The sequence below is a fragment of the Mustelus asterias genome, chromosome 24 (assembly GCF_964213995.1).
Source record: "Mustelus asterias chromosome 24, sMusAst1.hap1.1, whole genome shotgun sequence".
NCBI classification, from domain to species: Eukaryota; Metazoa; Chordata; class Chondrichthyes; order Carcharhiniformes; family Triakidae; genus Mustelus; species Mustelus asterias.
Window position 1 is genome coordinate 22,879,381 of NC_135824.1, and position 22,361 is coordinate 22,901,741.

The window sequence follows — 22,361 nt, forward strand, 5'->3', positions numbered from 1 at the left end:
ACAACTCAACGCAGGGTTAGAAAAGGTCTTTTTGTCATGTGTCACTTCAAATACATTGGCTTAAAACAGGTTTAGTGGCTTCTGTCTCTGTAGCACAAACAGCATATGCCCAAGCTGTTGGTTAATCCATCACTGTCAACTAAAAACTGAAGAATAAAGGCAACTTCACTGAGAAGACGTGGTTTGATCAATGGGAGAAAGCACTGGATGTTTACGTTACAAAATTTGAAATGTCAGCTGTAGTGCATATATATTTTACATCAGAGATCACCGACAGGAGTGCTCTTGCATTTCCCCTCAGTTCAAATTTTATTTTAATGCCATATTTACAAAATAAAATCATAAACAAATAACTCATACATGGCTGAAACCAGGTTTATACATATCAAGTAATCTTGGCTCTCAATAACAGTATGAATATTTTGTGAGTGGCGTCTGTTTTTTTTCTACTTTCTTGGCTGTCCAAAATATGCATACCTCTCAGCTTTTACAAACAGAAATAGCTGCTCAGTTATGAAACACGCTAGTGCCAGCCTTGATTCTGGGATCAAAGGCTTTGTGCACCAAACCATATTGATGTGGTCTCAATAATTTCATTAGCTCCAGATGGAGAGTCAATAGTCAGCCAATGCCACAGAAAAAGCAAGTTTCTCAGAGTTACAATCAGAACAGTCCACAAATTAGAAACAGATTCCTCATGTCATCTGATCTCCTGCACCAATTCCTGTTTTTAACAGGCTACTCTTGATGTTCATTTCACTATCACTAAATAGAGAGCTAGAAACTAAAAAGGCAAGCTGTTTTGTATATATGGTTATTTAAAGTTACAGCTAAGTACTCCTCTGACGGCTCAGTGAATTTATCCAGAGAATAGTTAATTCATCAAGATCCGAAAAGCCCAAGTTTAATGCTCAAGCTGCATTGAATTGGATGATCTCAGCTGGGGAGTTTAGTCAATACAACAGTGGATCCAAACTGGGGTCCACAGAGTCTTTGAGGGGTCCGCCAAATAATGTGAAATGCAAGTTAAAAGGGAGGGGACCGACTGCAGCACCACATTTGCAGCAGAGTGAACTGCTTGTTTCACCTCGGACAGCAGCAAGGATAGACTTCACCTCTATATTCCTTCAAAAGGAATATAGAGTGGATTATAGCTATCACATTGGAAGCAAAGGCCTAATCACTAACCAGCTACTGATGGCAGCAGCCAAGCTCACAAAGCTCGGCTGTGATGACTCCTTCAGTCGTATAGCCTGCTGATACTATTGATCAAGATTCACACATGAAGGGTCACAAAGATACCAGATGACGAGTGCCTGTCAAAATACTTCAACAAAAATTCAGCTACTTCGTTGAAGGAAAAAAATTGGCAAGAAATCTGCAGATAACAAAATTCGACGCAACTACAGCTCAATAAATGATCCTTCATCAGCAGTAATTATTCAAATATCCATTTGGAAACAAAATTGAGCAAAATTTTAATTCCTGAAACGTTTTTGTCACACAAATCTTTAATTCATGGGTTTACAAACTAGAACAGATTGAACAAATGAGCTTGTCATTCTTTGAATAAGTACAATTTTCAACAGTATAGATCAAACCAGTATTGCACCTGATCCATCCATTCCCTTGCCGCTTTGATGTGCTGGTAGAAATGGACATAACCTTCATGATGAAACATCAATAAAGCATATTGTAGACAACACGTCTGTCTGGCAAGGAGCAGAGCTCAATAGAATCTGAGAGCTAGTCCACAGGAGTTACAGCAAAAAGCCAATAAAACTCATCTCCACTGACACACATGCTAACATCCCCACACCCTCCCCTAACAGTTTCTGAAAGGAAACTGAGATTAATCCAAAGACAGAAGTGACCTTCATTTATTGCTTACAACAAACTCTATAAGTCACAGAATAACTCTGAACTAAAGCAGCAATACTATGCCTCCATTGTTTTAGTGAAAAGATTAAATTTGAGCATTTATATCTTTCATATCAAAAATGTATTAATTTCAGTATGGATGAGTGTTTTTTAACTGAAAAATACCTTCATGAACAGCTGTAGTCAATGGAAATATTGACTCAGATCTGATGCAAGTTTCTGCTACAAGTAACCATCAAGTAATTAAAACCCAACTTTTGTTAAAAATAAATCAGAAAGGCCAATTATTATTTGAATCTAGCAGAAGCATCAGCTTTGCACTGCACTCATCTCGACAGCATATGTTGAAATATGCACTTAATTATAAAATATTCCCCAAGCAAAATGGTCACGCTTTAATAAAACCTTTAAATACCAAACCAGAAATTACTAAAATCCCATGGTGAGAAAGCTTCACTTAATATCAATGCATGGATATTAAAATCCCACAACTGGTCCCTTACAAATTTTAAGCTGAATGGGTGGAGCAGGGTGTTGGAAGAACGAAAGAGAAAAATGTTATTAATAAAACAATTTATCACAGGATTTGGGAGGACAATTTAATACCTGGATTCTGACTCTACAATTTTTAACATGGAATGAAAATATTTCATTAAGACCCTTCATTCCCAAAATTTGACTATTTAACTTGGAAAAAGAAAAATCAGGAACAATAAATGCCCAAATTTTAAGTCAAGAAACGGATCAAGGCACGGAGGAAGAGGAAAATAAGTAATTATTTCATTTTATGCACCTGCTGCTTGATGATCTGGAAAACAACATGGATCACAGAAGCCCAAGATCAGTTTCTACAAGTATCCATAAAGATAACGCTAAACTATTTAATAAAACAAGGACAGAGCAAAGGTTGTGCTATTAACTTCACTTTGGCTATTCCCTCTTTTAGTACACGAGTCTTCATGTGTTCTTTTTGAAATGGATAGGACTTTTCTTTATCACCAAGTCTTTCTACTAAGTATGAAAACAACAAATTTCAGTGCCTCTTATGTAGTCAGAACAATTTATCCTTACGTAGCTTTTCAAACACAAAAACATTCCAAGATGCTTTACAAGAGCACTGATCAAAATTTGGTATCACGTCACAAACAAATATCAAGGAAGTTGACTCAAAGAGGAACCATGGTTCAGTTCACTTTGAGTCTGATGGGTTGAAGTCTCATTCCAGGACTTGGGCACAGAAATCAAAGCCGACACTCCAGTGCAATACTGAGGTACTGCACTGCGGGTGACGTCATCTTTCAGATAAGATGTTAAACCAAGGCTCCATCACTCCCCTCTCAAGTCAACGTAAATATACCATGGCACTATTGTATAGAGGGGAGTTATTGATCCCTCAATATAATACCACAAAAACAAATTACTGTCATTTACCATATTGCTATTTGTTGGAACTTCCTGTGCAAAAAATTGACGTGCGCATCTGACCTAACAGTGACGACAGTTAAATTATTTCATTGGCTGTAAAGTGCTTTGAGCCATTCAGAGGCTGTGAAAGGTGCTGTATACACACACATCTTTCTTTTTCATCGTAAAGGAATGAAGGGGTGTAGAGAGGCAGAGCAGTTTACAGAGCAAATTCCACAACTTAGGGCCTTGGCAGCTGAAGGCACAGCTACCATTGGTGGGGAAATGAAAACTAAAGATGCACACAGGGCCAGACTGAAACGTGTCAACTGCAATTAAAGCCAAAATAGAAAATGATCCAGACAAATGTACGATTTCTCTGGAGTGGAAACTTGACAAATACATGAAAGGTTGAGAAATAAACAATTTCCTTATTAGCATTAGAAATTATAATGTTCCAAGTATATGTTAAAATAATGTAAAGGAGGTGATTGGAAGTGTGCTCCTTTTGTTTTAAGAGTCCTACAATGAAGCATAAAGCATATACCTGATATTTCATTGAAAATTAGGAATAGGAATAGATCATTCAGCTCCTTAATCCTGTACTGCCTTCCAATAAGATCATGGGTGATCTGTGTCCGAACTCCATCCTCCTCCCACTTCGCCTTCATATTCCTTAATATCCCTAGCTGGCAAAAATCTTAATCTCAGATTCAATTAGCATCCACTGCTTTTTGTGGGAGGGAGCTTCATTCTTCCACCACTCTTTGCATGCAGAAGTACTTGCTAACTTTTCTCCTGAACAGCCTGGCTCCGATTTTCTGCCCCTTGTCAGAGACTAACATACCAGCAAATAAAAATTCTCTACCTATCCTATTGATTCCTTTCAAAACCCTAAAAAAATCTCAAGCCCTCTGTATCTCAGGGGAAAAAACATAAATTTATGTAATCTCATAATTTAACCCTTGGAGCCCTGGCAACATTCAGGTGAATCCACATTGCACCCCGCTTCTGGACAAATAAATTTAAAAAGAGAGACATATTTACATTGTGCATTGACAGTTGGATTAAAACATGTCCAATTTGAATCAAGGTTGTCAATGTGAAAAAATTATAATATACCTTAAGCAAAAGCAAAATACTGAAGATTCTGGAAATCTGAAATAAAAACAAAGCGCTGGAAATACTCAGCAGGTTTGGCAGGATCTGTGGAGAGATAGAGTTAACATTTCAGATCAAGGGTCTTTCTTCAAAACAGAAGGGAGATAGAAATATAATGCATTTCAAGCAAGTGAAAGGGGTGGCAGGGGAGGATGAAAAGGAAAAGTCCGAGATAGGATGGGGGTGCGAGAGAGATTACCCGACAAAAGATTTCACGGTACAAAAGACAAAGGCAGTGACGATGGTTATAATCTTTCTTGTTCGCTTCCCATCAGTTGCATCACAACATGTTCCAATTGGAAGGTTGTGCAATTATAACGACAGCTTTTGTGACTCAACAAGCAGAGTATTCAAAATGAAGGTACTTTAATCACCTAATTTTAAAATCAACTATCTCTAGGCTAAGTTTAGCATAGCACAGGTTAGACACAAGGTTGAAGCTTCTTGTATCCTGGCACAATCTGTATGCTATCCAAACAAGTCTTAACAGCTCCCTTTTCCCTCACCAGCTATACTCAAAGGCTCAAGATTACGATTTAGCACTAATTGAACAAAAGATATGAGAAGTGTTTGTGCTTATGGACTTTATCCCCAATTAGGAACTAAGAGATTGCTCAAATAATTTCTAAAAGAGGCTACCTCCCATCTATTCAAGTGGAATTGAAATCCAGCTCACCCAATGGACAAGTAAAAAATCAAAACAAACCAATAAACGCTCTCCAATTCCTTTTATAACAAATTAAATTTTAACCAAGCCAGCTTACAAAGCTTTCATATATCTAGATTCCGAATAACCAAGGGGGAAAATATAATTAAGCCCACTTAGAGCAGAGGAGGGGCTGTTCCGCCTATGGTGTCAGTGTTAGCTCTTTGCTGAAGTATCTAAAAATCACATATCCCTGCTCTTTCCTCACAGCCTTGTATCGTTTTCTGCTTCTCCTCATAGTCTTGTATTATTCTTTGCTTCAAATGTTTATCTCGAGCAATGAAAACTGGTCACACTACATTACTAAGTCTTTGAGTAATTGCTTCCTGCTTTAGTATCTCTACATTACCTGATCATTGCATATTAGTCTATAATTTTGTTTCATTATTTTTATAAACATTTGAATTTCTTGTAGTTTTGTACAAATCACATTAAATTTTGTAGCTCAAGATCTTCAACTGTGTGCGATGGTGCAACAAGTTTAAGCTGTTAAATCATACTGACGGGAGCCAAACAACCACAGTATTTGTTAAAAGTTAATTATGAGGTTAAAGTTTTTCTCTAAGCAGAACAATACATGCTAAAATGAGATTCTTGTTGCATTTAGATGGGGTAATTATAGTTGGAGAGGTGGATAAATATTCTAATTAGACTTTGTGCAAATCTATATCTCCATATGGCAACCCCAATATGCTAAACGCACATCACTGCATCACAGCTCTCTCTATAGGCATAAGGTGATCCATCATCTGGTACTGCAATGACCCTAGTCTTTACTGCATGGTAGCAATTTCACTGAAATACAAAGTCAATTATCTCCTACTTTGTAAATGTCATGGCAGTGGGTCATTATCATTTACTTAAAAACCTGAATGAAATGGAAAACATACAAAGCCTGGAATGGCATTCAGATGGCTGAACTTCAAACTTTATAACCAACTCCAGTGTTGATCGTCACCAAAACTCAATTTTTAATGGCCTGATTTTCCGGTTTTAAATGAAGCCAAAGATAAAACGCCTTGTAGTGGCAAGATTTTGTTGGGGAGGAAAGAAAGGGCTAATCGGCAGGCACATATATCCAAGCACAAAATAACAGCAAAGTAACAGCAGCTGTAGGGATGCCCATTGTCCAACATATCCCATCCTTCCCGCAAAAGGAAGGCTGTGTAAACATAATAACAATTAATTTATAAAATATTGGGGAAATTGTAAAGATGGGGCCCCAAAGCAACATGGTGAGTGATCCTTCTTTGAAACATTCAAGTCAAATTGTAATGTTAGCTTTTGCTTAGGAAAGCAAGAGATTAAAAGTTATCCTTCGAAGAAACAAATCATAATCAACTTCCATTATGTGGAACTCCCATTGTATATATTGGACTTCAAATCTAGAACCGTGTCTGGAAATACACAGATTAACTCAACGTACTAGATAAAATTACTTAAAGTGAATACATTGCGATTAAATCATGTTCGAACAGCAAAACTGCAAATTTTAAATGTGGTTGAACTTTGTGTCATCTTAAAGTACACAGTTTGTGGATGACAGAGATACGATTTAGGCCATAGACCCCAATCCCCTACTCTTTCCCCCACTCCCACCATTAACCATGGCTCCAAAAGTTATTTTCCATGTTTTTTGGTGCGTACATTTCATAAAGGCGTAGAAAATGTTGCAGGCTCTTATTTGGCTCAACCTCCTGTAATTAATTATTTGGAATTCACAGAGGATTTTTAGGGCATTGACGTTTACACACAGGTCTCTGGCATAATTTATCTATTTACTCACTGTGCAAGCTCAGAAAGGTCACCTTTGACCTAGTGCAGGCACATGCTATCAATTTTCTTTGGATTCCCCTCAATAATATCCAACCCTACTATCCCTTACGAGCTGGAAATACTTAAAACATCAAAGCTGTGCTTTACTGCTTCAAGAACAAAGAGCATGTTCTAATGGAGCAGTAATGCAAAACACAAAATTACATCAACTTTCTAAGTCTACTTACAAGCCCCAAGAATGCACAACACGTACAAACAGCTGCAATTAAATGCCAACAAGCAACATTTTAAAGAATACTTCACAACCTCTTCACATTTATCAAATCTAACTGCATGCCAGACAAACTTGCACTGCGTTTATTAAATCAATTTCAGTCTCTACATATTTAAATGATAAAGAATGATCCAAGTTAATAGAAAAATGGGCGCACAATTCAGAATAAAACTGGTTACAAGCACGAAAATCAAAATCAGATTTTGAACTTTCCAGTCTAGCAGAGGTTCTGAAATTGTTGACAATGCTATATTTCCTCATTCACCTGACACACAATAATAATGTTCTTGGGGGAGAAAATCCTGATTGGTCACTTCCTACCAACACAATGCATCATGTTGCAGGATAAGGTGTAAAACTGTGTACAAAGTCCTAGGTTTCAAAGAGAATATCAGTGACATGACTGAGAATTAGATTTAACTCCCTGTAGGGTCAAGAATGCTCATTTGATTAGAAGCAGATGGAACAATATGAAAGCCAGCTCCTGGACCTCATCTTTAAACAGGAAATTCAGAGCTAACCAACTGGCTGTTCCTTAATTGTTCCCAGAGATTCATATTGCGCTTCTAACTATTTTTTTTGTTGGGAAAAAAGTCCTTCATCTTTGCATTTATGTTTGATCAATGATCACAACTTAAAAACAAATGATTCGCACTAAAATCTATGTTGTAGTCAAAACGGGTTAAGGAAGAATTTACAGCATATTTTGTGCCCATGTGCACTGATGTAACTTTCATGCAGCATCAATAAATACATTGGACCCTCAAGAAACACAAACACCAATGACAAGTTTAAGAAATACAATTAAGTAGAATACAAATGCTAGCTTTTTACATTAGAATTAGTTACAACTGCTGACAACTCTGTGTGACTGTCTATTGTGCCACTAATCATGTTATCCAATTACAACATAAATGTTACACAAAGGAAATCCACACTTACCGTTTTCCTATTGTAATAATACATAAGTGAATTGTTGCCCATTCCAGGCACAGTGTAAGCGCAATACATGTTGCTGGCTCAATCTAGTGCAGAGAGATCAGCAACTGTGCACTTCACAGTACAACACATTCAACTACACAGTTTCAGGCAGACTAATTCCTTAATCTTTCCACACATGGATCTACTCAGAAGGAACTTATGCAAAGTAGACTGAACCATTCTACTCAACAGCCAGGGGAGGGAAGTTGAGCTTTACTGGCTGCATTCCATATTCAGTATTGGAAGTGGACTTGTCACAGCAGAGACACAATTAAACAGGAACATTGAAGTACAGCAGGAGAGAAAATAGTTGTTGCCAAAAAGTATAATGGCTAACTATCTTTTCATACCCTTTATTTTCATTAGATTCATTTAATGAAGCAAAGGCGAAAATACCACAAAAGCTAAATCTACATTTAATCCATTTGCTTTAATTAAATTAGCACACTTGTAGTAATAAAGACTTGGTCTAATACACTCTGGCAACACAGCCATCTGTCTCTGTCCCAAATTACCAAGTATGTAAATAAAGATATGAACAAAAGCATTTTACACGAGATAAAAAAGTGACCACTGTAAATCCATGGTACAGGGAAACAGGAAACTACTCAAATAAAGCTGTATTCTCTATACTCATTATAACACATTTCCCAAGAGCCAAACATTTGATACTTGATAATGAGGCTCGTGGTATAATGAAGGTCTGGTTGCTTTATATTAAGAGATAATACTACATTACAGTCTTACGAGAAGACAGTGCAATTTTTTAAAAAAGTCCAGAAACATAAAATATAAAGTAACTGAACTGTCCTGGACCAGTGTGTCCACTTGAGTTTAGTCAAAAAACAAAAGATATGAAAGACATTTCAAAAGTACAAAACACACCCGAGTAGAGAAAAAGCAAATTCATTAACACGCACACACAATCCTCACTCTGGTGAAAAAGCTTCAGAAGCAGCTGCAAAAGAACAATATACGTCAGGCTAATAAAATGCCAGGCAAAATGACGTGCAACTTCCTCCAGAGACCACGAGGACCTATTTTGGTCCTGTGAGGCCAGTGGAAAAGCTTTGATTTACAATTAACAATTCCATTCACTGAACCTTCTTATAAATGTTTTGTCTCTTCACGCAGTGATATGTTAAAAAGGGCTTTAAATCTCCCCAAGTCTCCCTTGATAGTCCCTTGATTCCATGAGATTAAAAGAAACTGAACTGCTGCAAAGCATTGTACGCTTCGAAAATGGAAGGAAAGGACATTTTAATAGATGCTAAAATTCTGTGCTTTAATGAATTGTTTGTACAGTTTTATTTGAAAGAAACAACATCCCTTACTTAACTAACACCTGTATTACAAATCAAAATTCTGGTATATCCACATTTTAAACTGTAACTATCCAATTGAACGATACTTCTTAACTGGACAATAGTAACTCAAAACTATTTATCCCATTAACGTCATGGAAGTGCTAATCCTAGATCCTGCCTGCTGAACAAGTCAGCTGGAGATGATGATTTTAAACCTTTATTTCAGCCAGAAGTGATTACTGGGTGAGACGCACATCAAGTCACCTGATTTATTCCCATTTATGACCTTGATACTGTACTAAGCAATGACATCAGCCATGCACAAAGTTTATTGAACAATTTTTTTGTTACAAAGATAGGATTTACAGCAGAAGGCAGTGTTGGCATAGACATTTTCCACGGCTATTGAGCATTGTTACGTCACACACAGCGCAAAGGTTTATCTATTGTGTCCCCCAACAAGCATCAGTTCTAAACCAAAAGGCCACTGCACCCAAATGATGTTTCCATTCATAATCAAGCCATTCCTTCCCGCTCTTCAGTGAAAATGTAATAAATTTTGACCTATATTTTGTTCGGTGGAATGAATCCCTTCATCAGGAATTGGGTCAAAGTGCCCAAGTAGACAGAAAATATATAAAGATCTTAAAGATCCTGCAAGTTAGGCTACTGATCCGATTAGCTGGGATGAATTCAAAGATGAAGATTAGACTTTTTCTAAACACACATATATATTCACCACGCACACACACACGACTAACAGACGTCTTCATACAAACAGAAATACAAAATGCTTGATTACATTTATGTTCAGGTTATTAATGGAACCGTATCTCGTGATATTTCTAACCCACTTGACTTTGGAACACAATAAATTTACTTGGGTAACGTTGAAGGAGGAATATATTCTATTGAATTGCATAATTCTGAATGCCCTACAAATGATACCTTTGTGTTCAAACAGGTTTTTTGATCGTCCTTGGTTGCTATGTTTAATATTTTTCAAATACTGGGGTGGGAAGTAACCTATGATGATTGTGCACATAACGCCCCCTCTTACAAGACCAAGCTTAATTCATTACATGCAAGAACAGCAAAAAAAGGTGATGGCATATGAAGTGGGATTCTATGTAACATGTCAGCTCTCGGATTATCTCAATTAGCTATTTTAAAGCTCTGGACAATAATTACGAAATGGCAGAAGCAGTGGCAGGTGCAAGGGCATCATTCCATTTACAACATGCACTGTGACAATTCAGTACAATGCTTAACCCTGAAGAACTTAGCTGAAAAAAAGAGAGAAGTTATTGAAATCTATTTCCTATTTGTAATATTAGCAATTACAGGCACACATTCCCAAACAAAATCACAAAGCAGGCGTGTAATTTAAATGGGATGTCTATTTTCAAGATTAGAGCGCAAATAACTCAATATCGTTTGCTTTGCTGCAACCGAGTTACCAGAACAATAGAATACAACCCCCTCCCCCACCCCAAAACAGTTTGCTGAATTCTGTGGTCAGTGTCTGCGTGGCCTTATGATATGGATTGTAATTGAGCACAAGATTTTATTCTGCGACGTGATGCAATAGTCGGCAACATTATTCCAAATGCATCCATTTAAACGGTTTATGTTGCAGTCACAACTGGACAGCACAGGGAGGACGGCGGTTCCCCGAAGTCCAGGAACATTCTTCTTCATGTTGCACAGGAAAAAAAAGTCTGTTCTGTACCTATGCTCCCACTAAATAAGAAATTCTAAATAAAGAACCTTTAAATCTCACTTAATATATTCAAGTTTACTTGCTTGGCTTCAAAACTATCTGTATTTACTTCGGGTAATGCACAATTAGCAGGAGGTCTAATATTGCTGTACTCAGCTTCTAGTTCAAACAAGTACAAAGCCTCACCTTAAGACATAATTATATATAGCCTAATCAGCAGCTTTGGAGACAGCTCCAATGGTTCCATTTAGATGCCAGAGCTGAACAGTAAAGCTGAAAATTATACTGAAGTATGAACCTAATATACAACAACTCAAGTCTTCAAGTACCAGTTTACAACCCACTTTGGGTAATGAACAGAAGGCATTGTATTTCTGGAACTAGACTCATTTGCTTCACTGCAACATTTGCCTTCACATAATCAACCACATGAACCTAGCAGTGAGAAGATACAGTTCAACAGTCTCAGCATTTCCTTCCGTGTTATTTCATTTTATGGGAATCATTGTTCAAGCACTGAAACCAAATCAGATGCAATTAAAGAATGTTTTGCTGAGAGTTTGAAGCACTTAATTTGTGGGGGTGAGTGCGGGGGGGGGGGGGGGGGTGGTGTCTGGATAATGCAAAGTAACAGTAACAACGTTGAAAACTGGAAATAAACTTGCCATGTCCATATTGGCACTTGCCAGCAAGATATGTAATGGATTTAAAAGCAGCATAAACAAACTTAAAACACTTTGGGGGCGATCTTACCGCCCATTCATGCCGTGCTCCCGCTGCAGCGAAGATGGAGAATTTGGCAACAAATAATGGGAAAATTCCTCTGGCGTGAATAGTCGGAAAATTCCGGCCATTGTACGCAAGGTTTTGTCAACTTTCTTTTTAAAAATGACCACATAAGCTTGGCTCAAACAGTAAAGTAAAAATAAAAGAGCTGCAAATGATCGAAATAAAGCAGCATCTGTCAAGAGAAAAGGCAGTTTATGGTGCTTTAGGTTCCGAAGAATACACACACAATGCCACAGCCTATCAAAGCTTTTATGTTTTTCCAACATTTTATTTCTTAATATAACTTTCAAAGCTAGCCACAATGTAACGCATCTTGACAGTTACATGGTGTTTCATGTTACATTTTACAAGTTGACTAACAGTTTACAATCTTATTTTTTCCCCGATTGCTATAAACGGATTTGAATGCCAGAGATGAAAAGAGGAGAAAAAACAGGATTTTAAAAATCCAAAACTGTGGACAGTTGTGCTTGCATCTGGATTCGGCTAATTCCAACACTGCAATAGAGTCACCATGGCATAAAACACTTTAAACAAAAAAAAGTGATGAACAGCTGCATATCAATAATTACATTCAATGTGCTTTATTCAGTATAATGCGCTGAAATTACAAAAATGGCATTTTAGATGTGGATGAATAGTCCAACAAAACTGTAAATTCATATATCTTCCTCTTGTTTTATTGCACAAGTTTATAAAAATATATACACCAATAAAACGAAGATGAAATATTTTGCTAATTTTGTCTGGTGGTATCAACTTCAAAGTGTGCAGTACAAGTTGTTGCACCTTTTGCGTAACAGTTATCCTGTTTTCAAATATATGGAAACACCAATTCAATATAAATCTGGAATTAAAAGTCTCATGATGCTCATGAAACCATTGTCAATTGTTGTAAAAACCCATCTGGTTTATTAATGCCTTTTAGGAAAGGAAATCTGCCATTCTTACCCGGTCTGGTCTACATGGGACTTGTGATTCACAGCTATGCAGTTCACTCTCAAAGGTCCTCTGAAATGGAGGACAGTTAATGATGGGCAATATACTCCGATCAAGCCAGCAACGCCCACATCCAATGAATAAAAACAAAACAGAACTTACTGTTGACTGTAACTAAACACGAGCTTCAGGCATTATAGAAACTCAGAATACTGCTGAATTGAAAAGGGTCATAGTCTCATCAACTGAGAATGTTTGGGAAATGAGCTAAAAAGCTAGTGAAAGGAAATTACTGAAATAATGGTTTATTTTGAAGATTTGAAATGCCAAGCATTATTTAGAAATTGAATTAGATAAAACAAATATAAAACTGCAATCTCAAATCACAATATTCTCAAATTAAAAGACTACACAATTAGCTTGTTGCAACACAATTATAATCTCCAAAATAACTAATTATGTTTCTGTGTAGGTATCACTAAAATATGTACGAACTTCAATTTCTGAGAACATTATCTAACATCAGGGTCAGTGAAAGTTAAAAAGGCATATGCATCACTAACTGTATAAAGTATAATTTTCAAGGAAACACAGAAACCATCTTCACAAGCGACATGGGCTAAAACCAAATATCCTAGCTACCTACGTTATAATAGCAACTACATTTCATAAAACTTAACTGGCTGTAAAGGGCCTGGGAAGTCTGGTGGCTATGAATAATGCTATATAAATGCAAGTCTTTTTTTCTTTATAGATACTGCCACCTGGTGTTGCATGTGAAGCAATTGCAGATTCTAACAGCTGCTAATACAGGAATTATTACTGTACAATAGAATATATGGATCAAGTTCAGTACTATTCAGCAAATCTAATGAGTAATCAAATTACCAGCCTACCTCACAAGGCAGTTTAAATCACTCTCCTTCACAAATTTATGCCAGAAATCAAACATTCACATTCCTATTTAAGTAGTTCCAAACAATTTTATTTTCCAGCTAGCTTGCTGCGTTTCATGTTTCCTGAATTTGAGATTGATATTCAGATCTGCGTCTGCAGAGGTACAAATCTCTCACTAGGAGTGAAGATAAGATCAGCTGGAAAAAACAGCCAGGGGAATTAATACATGGAGGGGAGAAGTGGGAGGGAGAGGTGATGTTGAGGCTGTGGGGAGGGGTGGAGGGGTGAAAGAGAGCGTGTGATAGGGGGGGGCTGCAGGGCAGAGTCACAGAAGGAGCAAGAGAAAGCATTGCATGGGGGGGGGGCTGCAGGAAGGGGAGATAGAGAACAAGTTCGGGGGGGCCACAGAAGGGGCAAGAGAGCTTGCGGGGACTATAGAAAGGATGAGAGAGCATGCATGGATGGCTGCAGAAGGGGCAAAAGGACATGTACAGGGGGGTGCAGAAGGGTGAGATGGCATGTACAGGGAGGGTGAGAGGAATGGGCAGTGCAGCACACACAGGTGGGGCGAAATTGGCATGACAGCATGCGTGGGCGGGCCAAGGGATCAGAGAGGGAGGGGGCAGCACAAGGGGGACCATGTGTGAAGCGGGTGGAGAGAGACTGACTCCTTCTCCTGGTTTAGCAAATTAGTCTGCACGAGCAATAGTGGTGAGTTTGTTTGCCAATAGGGCAAACCAAAATCAAAATTATTAAGATAAGCCATCAACTTAAAACTATTTCAGTATAAATCAATTATAAACCATTTTGATACAAATAAAACTCAAGCATACAGGAAACTGCTTGAAATTTCAAAGTTACAAAATGACCCAAGACCAGTGTTAAAAATGCGATCTTTCAAAATAATTTACCTCTTAGATCAGATATCACCTTATTAGCTGTGTCGCCTACTGTGTGTAAGGCTACCTATCACGATGGATTTGATCGAGAGTCATTTCACATCCCAGTCCATTTGTTTGTCGTACTTTCAGCACTGTATGAATTTCTGCACAAGATCACATCTTAAGTTGGATAATCTAAGATTATTGTCAAATCATTTCACTGTGCTTTGACCAGGGAAAGACATGTCTGTTGCTGCTTCATACTGCAGCACCTCCAACTGACCAACACAAAGGAAAAAGCAAAATGAAAAGTTTGATTCAGCCTGTCCATTTTGGACAAGCAAACAGAACCCTCACTTACTACGAAGGTTCCTAAGAGATAAACAACATAACCTTTTAGTTGATAAGATTGAAACAGCAGCATTTAAAAGACTGCAACTCGATACATGATTTGTGAAATTTTAGTACCACCCAGCACATAACCACACATGTCAAGACGCCAAAGTCAAACAAGCCAATTTCAGAAGTACATGCTTAAACATTATTGTATCTCAATGCAAAATCAAATTTAATTAAATACTGCACTTATTTTTAGTGACGTGTAGAAAAGTATTTGTACCAAGTTCCAAAAATCTTAAATGATTTACTTTCAAGGATCTGCATCACCTTTACAGAAAAAGTAAATCCAATGGAAACATGACCACACATCTATTTGAATAGTTGTTAGCATGAAGGCAGCAATTTCTGATATCTGTTGTCCATGAGCACACATTTCAGTGAAATCACTGCAGCACTGAACTCTAACACATGCAGAAGTCTATGTTTACAAAGCTGCACGATTCTAGACAGTAAGGTGGTGCCACATCTAATTTCCAGTAGATGGCACTTTTACCAACAGGTTACAATGCGTTTTGAATGCAAGTGGTTTGACAGGCATGGAAACAATTTGTATGCGAATAATAAATACACCCAAAGACATTCTAAACCTCAGTGCCATCAATGGCAATTTGCCGTTTTCCTGCCACTGATACTTTCAGAAAGCAAAACAAAGAAACCTGTGGAGCTCAAGCATCAACGATCGAGATTTTCATGTGTGTGTTTGGGGGGTGATGTTGCTGGGAGTCTTTCAATCTACCCCTCAACAGTTGCATGTTCTTGAAACAAGATGCTATCTCAAATCAAGATAAAAGCACACAGTCCTTAAATCCCAGCCTGCTACAAGATCCTGCAGAACAAAATTCTTGTTTGAATGACTTGTCAAAAATTGGATGGCAATCTTCTTGTCAGTCACTGCCAGGGATAGAGCCAGCACTCCTGGTTTCAAGCAAATTTTCTTCATACATTACGTCAACTAATGTTGAAATGTCACATCCAGCTTCGAGAATATGTCTGCAGGAGACCTGCTTTTGAACATTGCCTCTTTCCACTAGATGTTTAAACCACTGCCAAAAAATGTACATGCCTCAAAGGCTAATATTTATTTAGTCTTTTAAAGGGTTTTCACTAAACTGAAAGGTTTTTTTTAAAAATTGCACAAATAATGCCCCCCCCCAAAAAAACCAAATAACCTATGCCTACCTTGGATTTCACCAGGGTCACTTGGCTCCAGAACTCAGCCATGGTCCACCCATGGGTAAAATCAACGAATTCCAAATCTGAGAATCCCAAAGGTGAGATGAGTGGATACCCTTAATATCAAAGCAGTATTTTACGGATTGTGACCTCAAGGTTCACTGGTAACACCGAAGTCAATGGGAATCAGGGAACTGTTTCTCCAAAGGCTGGAGTCATATCTAGCCAAACGATTAGTGGCGGCCAACCATCTCAGCTCCAGTACACAGCTGCAGGAATCAGTCACAGCAGGGCCCTGGGCCTAGCCATCTTGAACTGCTCCATAGGTGTCCTCTCCATCATCAAGTCAGAAGGCAGAATATTCACGGATTAATGCAGCATTCAGTTCCATTCACAACCTTTCAGATAATGAGGCAAACTATGTCTCCAAGCAGCAAAAATTACACAACATTCAGGCTTGGACTGATAAACGACAAGAAAGAACTGAGCCATAAAATTGCAACGCAATGACTATTGTCAACAAACAAGTCCAACCACACAAACACTGGCTACAAGAGGTTAGAGGCTGAATATTCTGGGGCAAATAACTCAGCTCAAATCTCCAACACCTTTCCCCCCATCTACAAGACATCGGTCAGGAGTGTGATGGAATACTCCCCACTTGCCTATTGCAGTTTCAATAATATTCAAGAAGCTCAACATCATCCAGGACATAGCAGCCTGCTTGATTAGCACTCCATCACCAGCCAAAACAATGTGCTTTGACTACAGAAGCACAGTAGCTGCAACGTGTATCATCTACAAAGTGTCCTGCAACAGCACCTTCCAAACCCGCAACCTCCACCAGCTGGAATACTGTGTGCAGTATTGGTCCCCTTATTTGCGGAAGGATATATTGGCCTTGGAGGGAGTGCAGAGAAGGTTCACCAGGTTGATACCAGAGATGAGGGGTGTTGACTATGAGGAGAGACTGAGCAGATTGGGTTTGTATTCGTTGGAATTTAGTAGGCTGAGGGGGGATCTTATAGAGACCTATAAGATAATGAAGGGGCTGGATAGGGTAGAGATGGAGAGATTCTTTCCACTTAGAAAGGAAACTAGAACTAGAGGCACAGCCTCAAAATAAAGGGGGGTCAGTTTAGGACAGAGTTGAGGAGGAACTTCTTCTCTCAGAGGGTGGTGAATCTCTGGAATTCTCTGCCCACTGAAGTGGTGGAGGCTCCCTCGTTGAATTTGTTTAGATCACGGATAGATGGATTCCTGATCGGTAAGGGAATTAGGGGTTATGGGGATCAGGTGGGTAAGTGGAACTGATCCACTTCAGATCAGCCATGATCTTATTGAATGGCGGGGCAGGCTCGAGGGGCTAGGTGGCCTACTCCTGCTCCTATTTCTTATGTTCTTATGTTCTTATCTAGAAAGACAGGCTAGTGCTTGCCTGAATCACCACCACCTCCAAATTCCCCTCCAAGTCACAGAACATACTGACTTGGAAACGTACCGTGATTCCTTCTTCGCGGTTGGGTTAAAATCCTGAAACTCCCTCTCCAAAAAGCAAAGTCAAAGAACCTACAACACAGACTGCAGTGGTTCAAGAAGGGACCTCAGCAGCACCTCAAGGTCAATCATGGATGAACAATTAATACTGGCTGTGCCAGCAATGCCCACAGCCCACGAACAAATCAAGAAAGCTAAAATACCCAGTTTCACATTTGCTGATGAAACAATGCTCACATTTCCCTTCAAATGTTTTGAAACCAATTATGACACTGAACTGTAATAAATAAAATGTAAATTACTAACCCTATTTTTAGGCAATGCAAATTTTCCTGGCCTAGGGAATAATGATTGGAAGCTTTGTGTTTGTTCTGTTTATCAAGTAGCTATTCAGCCTCTAGTGGGCCAAGTGCTTATGCAAGCACGTCTTTTAAAAGAGTCTGCAGCTGCAGTCAGGGCTTCCAGGTAGGCTGCAGGTTTTATACACAGCTGCCCACGGCTACACTAACTACTGCAGTCCCATCTGGAACCAAGGTCATAATTTCCAGCATCAGGCTTAGTTTAAACGGAGACAGTTCTTGCTGGATATCTTGTAAAAATTCAACGAATGCAGAGCAAAATATGTCTTCATTTCCTTCAGCTTCTGTTACATGCCATGCATTGACTAGTCCATTCAGCATACACTCATCCAAGTACACCTGCGTTCTTGTGTTAAGTGAAGTGCTGACAAATAAAAATCTTACAACCCTTTGCAAAACAAAGAAACGCATCCTGCAAGGCAGTATCACTTTCTCTTTCACTCTTGCCTGTTTCACTAACAACTAAGCTTCCCTTGGCACCTCGTGGTTTTTTTAAAACTTCATAGTCATTTACAACTTTGTTGTTTTAAAGAATAAAGCACATTTAATGCTACAGAACACCCTGAAAGCAATAGATTATCAGAGCTATTAATGATTTTTTACCAAACCCCACCAACCTTTATTCTTCAAAGCATTTTATTCTCAAAGGATAAATTTCAGTGCAAAGAGGGATCAACAAACGAGTTGCTTGAAAGCCTTTCTGATGTAAGCCTGAAGTTAGGAAAGGCTTAATGAAGGCTTTAAAATCCACTAGGGCTTCACAATGAACATCTGACTTGGTGATTTATGCATATTAATAACCTCAGCCTACTGAGGCAATCTGAGTTGTACATGTCCTCAGAATCTTAATGTCTTCAGCTCCACTGGGATTATTACAAATGTAAATTTCTAAGATTCTGAGCTATTAATCTCTGTCTGTCCTCCTGTTCAGCAACATAATGACTAATTAAACATCAAAAGACCTGTACAGGCGATCTTCTTTGACAGCTTCTGTCCTAGATTCACTCCCAAGAGGGGACTCAAATGGCTGGGACAAGGGGCAAGATTGTACAAATAAGCCACATATCATCATTACTAAATCTAGCAACTAGACATTTGCTATCAATTTAAACATTTCAAATTATTTCATTACCACTTTTCGTTGTCATGTTCAAGGCATAAAATTCACAAAAACATTTAATCAAAAAGACAACATTATAGCACACATCCTGGCAGAAAACTATACTCACAGATGAAGGCAAACCAGGAGGCACCTTTCTTACTTTCTTTGTCTGAGAGGGATCTGCACAGGACAAAATGTAAATTGTGATTGTGTAGTACTTTTTAAACAAAAAGAAAACAACTTCTTTCCATTAATAATATTAACACCAACAACAGTTTGATTCTATGCAGTCCATTGTTACATGCAATAACTTGCATTTGTACAGCTTTTTAACATGGAAAATCATTCCACGACATCTCTTGAGAGACATGAGAATGGACACTTAGCCAAAGTAGCAAAGTTTTACTGGTTGACCACAATGCATGACAGATTTCAATATTTCGGAGGGTCTTAAAGAGGGATGTGGAAAAACGTCAAGGGAATTTTTAGCAGAGGAAAGAGGGTGGATTCCACAAGAACCGAGAACCAAGCAGAATGAAAAGGACATTGGGAAGGGCAGAACTTGTTCAAAAATAATAGAGTTATAAGCACTGAGCAAGAATTTTAAATTTGGGGCACGGAAGACCTGGAGCTCATGTAATTAAGCAACCATCTGCAGCCTCGCCTAAAACTCACAGATTGGCCAATGCAGCCTTGTAGAAGAACATAGTCATTGATGGGTGAGGGGGATAACATTGCCCGAAATGAAAAAAAAATGCTGAAGGAGACAGGACTGGCTCTTAGACGTTTAGAAGGATGATGATAATAAGTAATAATGGAGATGGAAGGAGGGGTAAGCAGGAGCCTGCAAAAAAACTGACACCAAAGAGGGTGTTTTGGCACCAACAGAGCAGGAGAATTGACACCAACCAAGGAATGCTGACTGGCAGAACAGGCAGCTACTCCACAATTGGATGATGTTTCAGAAGCAGCTGATAATGCTGAGCAAGAGGAGGCTGTTTCAACATCAAAGAGATCAGAGATAGGGGTCCTTACTGACCTGAGAGAGAGTAGAGGTGAAGAGCCACTAGGTGTTAGATTGGAAACTCAGAATTATTGAGTCATGAGGAGGGACCGGGAGTCAGAATGGAACAAGCAGCAAATTTGGAAGGGAAAACAAGCAACCAAAAGGACTGTTTTAAATCAGGCTAAGAGAATGAACCTTCAGCAAGTACTAAGTGTTGACACAAAAAAGCCGGTTGCAAAATAAAAGGGTCAGTGACAAGCAATGACAACAAGGGGAAAGTGGGCAGGATGGATGGAGTGGAGATGATTATCCTCACATACACCTCAAGAATTCACTGGCTATGTTTTTGAGTGATGAACTTAATGATATCAGATAATGCGAATGGGCTTGGATCGAAACAGCGGGGGTGGGAACAGGAGGCAGAAGGGGAGATTGAAATGCAGTTAGTCCAACATTTTAAGGGGAGCAGCATATGAGAGAGAGAGGAAAAGAGGAGAGAGAGAAAAAAAAGAGGAGAGAGAAAGAGAAAGAGGAGAGAGAAAGAGGAGAGAGAGAGAGAGAGAAAGAGGAGAGAGAAAGAGAGAGAGAGAGGAGAGAGAAAGAGGAGAGAGAAAAAGAGAGAAAGAGGAGAGAGAAAGAGGAGAGAGAAAGAAAGAGGAGAGAGAGAGAAAGAGAGAGAAAAAGGAGAGAGAGAGAGAAAGGAGAGAGAGAAAGAGAGGAGAGGGAGAGAGAGAAAGAGGAGAGAGAGAAAGAGAAAGAGGAGAGAGAGAAAGAGGAGAGCGAGAGAGAGAGAAAGAGGAGAGCGAGAGAGAGAGAAAGAGGAGAGCGAGAGAGAGAGAAAGAGGAGAGCGAGAGAGAGAGAAAGAGGAGAGAGAGAGAGGGAAAGAGGAGAGAGGGAAAGAGGAGAGAGGGAAAGAGGAGAGAGGGAAAGAGGAGAGAGGGAAAGAGGAGAGAGGGAAAGAGGAGAGAGGGAAAGAGGAGAGAGGGAAAGAGGAGAGAGGGAAAGAGGAGAGAGGGAAAGAGGAGAGAGGGAAAGAGGAGAGAGGGAAAGAGGAGAGAGGGAAAGAGGAGAGAGGGAAAGAGGAGAGAGGGAAAGAGGAGAGAGGGAAAGAGGAGAGAGGGAAAGAGGAGAGAGGGAAAGAGGAGAGAGGGAAAGAGGAGAGAGGGAAAGAGGAGAGAGGGAAAGAGGAGAGAGGGAAAGAGGAGAGAGGGAAAGAGGAGAGAGGGAAAGAGGAGAGAGGGAAAGAGGAGAGAGGGAAAGAGGAGAGAGGGAAAGAGGAGAGAGGGAAAGAGGAGAGAGGGAAAGAGGAGAGAGGGAAAGAGGAGAGAGGGAAAGAGGAGAGAGGGAAAGAGGAGAGAGGGAAAGAGGAGAGAGGGAAAGAGGAGAGAGGGAAAGAGGAGAGAGGGAAAGAGGAGAGAGGGAAAGAGGAGAGAGGGAAAGAGGAGAGAGGGAAAGAGGAGAGAGGGAAAGAGGAGAGAGGGAAAGAGGAGAGAGGGAAAGAGGAGAGAGGGAAAGAGGAGAGAGGGAAAGAGGAGAGAGGGAAAGAGGAGAGAGGGAAAGAGGAGAGAGGGAAAGAGGAGAGAGGGAAAGAGGAGAGAGGGAAAGAGGAGAGAGGGAAAGAGGAGAGAGGGAAAGAGGAGAGAGGGAAAGAGGAGAGAGGGAAAGAGGAGAGAGGGAAAGAGGAGAGAGGGAAAGAGGAGAGAGGGAAAGAGGAGAGAGGGAAAGAGGAGAGAGGGAGAGAAAGAGGAGAGAGAGAGAGAGAAAGAGGAGAGAGAAAGAGGAGAGAGAGAGAGAAAAGAGAGAGAAAAAAGAGAGGGAGAGAGAAGAGAGACATGTTCTGCCATTCAATGAGATATTGGCTGGTCTGTGATGGAACTCCAAATATCCCAAATCCTTTAATACTCCTGGTTAGAAGCAAGCCATCATTCTCAGATCTGGATTCCAATTGATTTAGCATCATTGGCTGGTGACAGGAAAGGGCTCCAAACTTCTACCACCCAATGTGTGAAGTAGTATTTCCTAATTTTCCCCAGCATTCTATTGACCTTTTTGATTTCCTATACCTGTTTCTGATATTAGAATAATCTATCATCTGGACCTTCAAG

The 22,361-nt window shown here is 39.4% G+C and overlaps 1 protein-coding gene across 6 annotated transcripts in view; it reads right to left on the minus strand.

Annotated features, from left to right (window-relative positions):
- tcf12 (transcription factor 12) overlaps positions 1-22,361 on the minus strand; it is a 254,110-nt gene that overhangs the window by 72,239 nt on the left and 159,510 nt on the right. For 4 of the 6 annotated variants that reach the window (XR_013500784.1, XM_078241431.1, XM_078241430.1 and 1 more), the window contains exon 8: positions 19,377-19,429. Coding sequence is in view for 5 of the 6 variants with exons in the window: in XM_078241431.1 (XP_078097557.1) it covers positions 19,377-19,429 (53 nt within the window). In the remaining variant the exon portion in view is untranslated. Of the gene's footprint in view, positions 1-8,144; positions 8,299-19,376; positions 19,430-22,361 lie in introns of those variants that run through there. The other 2 variants (XM_078241432.1, XM_078241433.1) reach the window with 2 other exon arrangements.